At 32.8% G+C, this 2,730-nt stretch overlaps 1 protein-coding gene across 2 annotated transcripts; it reads left to right on the plus strand.

Annotated features, from left to right (window-relative positions):
* Positions 1-589: 589 nt before the first annotated feature.
* Positions 590-2,148, plus strand: LOC109338040 (BRI1 kinase inhibitor 1). Of its 2 annotated transcripts, XM_019575174.1 has the most exons (2): positions 590-722; positions 756-2,148. In XM_019575174.1, the coding sequence occupies exons 1-2, from the start codon at positions 694-696 to the stop codon at positions 1,633-1,635; spliced, it is 909 nt and encodes a 302-aa protein (XP_019430719.1). In that variant the 5' UTR covers positions 590-693; the 3' UTR covers positions 1,636-2,148. The 2 variants fall into 2 exon arrangements, with proteins under 2 accessions (XP_019430719.1, XP_019430718.1); XM_019575173.1 differs by having other exon boundaries at positions 671-2,148.
* Positions 2,149-2,730: the final 582 nt, after the last annotated feature.

The raw sequence follows: 2,730 nt of genomic DNA on the forward strand, positions 1-2,730 counted from the left end.
GTTATTTTTAAGCACCTTCACCTTCTTTCTTTTCTTCTTCATCAATGGTTTGCTATTTTTCATACAATTCAATACATGAAATTCTTACTTAGTAAAGTATAGGGAATATACGTACACAACCTTAATATCATAAAAGGAGAGATGTTAAAGGATATGAAACCACGACTTTAGATAAAAGACAAACATTCTTATTGTTGGGTTGATGCCTACATTATAAATACATTAAGGGTGTTCTATTGCACTAGAATCTCACATAGTAAAATTTAAGAGGGTAGATGAATACAACATTTCCCACAAGCAATAGAGAGTGAGACTATAAATCATAAGACAAATAATTTTATTGCACAAATATGTGGATGAGTTTCTACTATAGAAAATATTGTGTGAACATGTGACAAGTGCTATATGCCATAAACCTGAAAAGTGTAACCTAAATTTAACTGCGGATTACATGTAACGTTGCTCTTATATAATATACATTGTCCTAGTTTTCATACCAATTTCTCTTTGACAAATACTCTCTACCATTTATTGCATTAATTTTCATTCATTATCTTTCTGAAGCTTTGTTTAAATTCATACAGAAGAAAAGACTACAGAGCCTCACTTTCTCTGCCACCAAAAGAAAAAAAAGACTAAAGACCAAAAGATTCTCAGATATTGCATCAAATCTTATTAGTCTTCTTTACTGTCATGGAAATCCATCAGCACCAAAAGAACATAGAAAACAATGTGAAAAAGCAAATTGAAGAAGGAGAAAAGTTAAGGCACCAAAATAAACAAGACCATGCCAATATAAAACAACAATCTCCACCACCTTCAACATCTTCTTCTCCTACTCATGAATTCTCCTTCACAATCTCTCTCAACTCTTCATCAACTACACTTTTTGATGATAAATCCAAAGCTCCAACTCCTTCACTAGCACTTGATTTATCTCCTGCTGATGACATTTTCTTCCATGGTCACTTGCTTCCTCTTCATTTCTTATCACACCATACTTCATCCCCGCGATCTTCAACGAATTCGATGGACAGCTTCACCCTCCCAATCAAAGAGTTATTGCAAGATGAAAACCTCACTAAGGACAATAGTGTTAGCTGCTGCACAAGCAATAGAAGCAACATCACCATAGACATCATCAACAACAAAAACAACAACATAGAGAGCAACAATATAGGAACAAAGGGTGAAGGTAATAAAAAGACCAAACATGTTTTTTCATTGTTTGGTTTAACAAAAGGACCAAAAGGGTATGAAGATAAAGATAAGGTAGATAAGGAGAACAACAAAAAGAAGCTCAAGTTTGATATGATTCATACACTAAAAAAGTACTTAAGAATTGTGCTTTTCAAAGGGGCAAGAGAAAAAGTTAGACTCCATAGACAATCACAATCTTATTCTTATTCAGGGAATGTAACTCCAAGGAATAAACAAGATTTGAGAGGTTGGAGGGGGAAATTTTCAGCACCAGCATCAATGAGAACTTCTCCTACAAACAGTGGACTTTTGCTTGCAACTTCAGGTATTCCTTCTGCTAGTGATAGTACCATGGAAGAGTTGCAGGCTGCTATTCAAGCTGCAATTACTCACTGCAAAAATTCAATTGCAAAAGAAGAAAAGCTCAAATGCTAATATATAGTTGTCAGGTTCGCAATACTCTTAGTTACTGGTTATGCAATTCATTACATTTTACCACATAGCGATAAGTGCTTTTTACATTGTCGAATATCATAAATTGGTTCATGATGCACGATATAGCTACGAGGGACGCTATTCGTTTGGTACACGGTTCATAATGGTGTACTTTATTATCATAAAATTTTCTTTAAGATGAACTCGATATATAGTATGCGAAATAGAAATTTCCTTATGCAATACAAATTATTAGTAAGTGTAATTGTGTACAAGAATTGATTTATAATTATGTACATAGAATTGATATGTGGTTCAAAGGGTTGCAGGGGAATCTAGCAACAATGTTATGATACAGTGATAAGAGATAAGAAAATTCTTTGTCCTATTTCCTATCATTGATTTCATATGTAGTATTTAGTAATTGGATTCTTAATAATGTACTATTCTACTAGATTCAAATAATATGTACAAGTGGAAATAATATATAGAAGAAATTAATAATTCATGTCTTGTTGTAGTCCAACTTGTGTAGCATCTCATGAATTTCTAAAATCTTATGTATCCATTTGGATCAGTGATAGAAGAATTGCTACCAATCCAGAATATACATATACGTTACAAGAAACTATGTGTTGTTTTCTATAAAACAAAGTTTTAAAAAATTAGTGCTGATTCTATATATGTGGGAGTTCTAACATGAATAAGCTCATAGCAGCAGTCAAAAAAATTATCTCAAGTGTGTTTGCGAGTTGAATTTTGGAGAGAAAGGAAAGGGAAAACTCAGAGTTATCTCACAAGTGTATTCCATGGTCCTAAATCCTTTCCCTTTTTTTGCTTCTACTCCAAAACTAAACTCGCAAACATTGTTATATATCTTTACATTCATAACTACCTAAGAGTTTGTAAGGGCAATGTTATTCTTTTTCTTTTCATTTTTCTTTTTTGGTGTTATTTTGTTTCCCTTGAAAATTATATCTAGTAACAGTCCAATATTAGGACCAGATATATACTAGATTCCCTTGCCATATAATAGGTTCAAGACCCTGTCACAATCTTGTCAAGAAACATTATATGGTTATATGTGGAGGGTCA

Source organism: Lupinus angustifolius, unplaced genomic scaffold, assembly GCF_001865875.1.
Source record: "Lupinus angustifolius cultivar Tanjil unplaced genomic scaffold, LupAngTanjil_v1.0 Scaffold_17_12, whole genome shotgun sequence".
Classification (NCBI taxonomy): domain Eukaryota; kingdom Viridiplantae; phylum Streptophyta; class Magnoliopsida; order Fabales; family Fabaceae; genus Lupinus; species Lupinus angustifolius.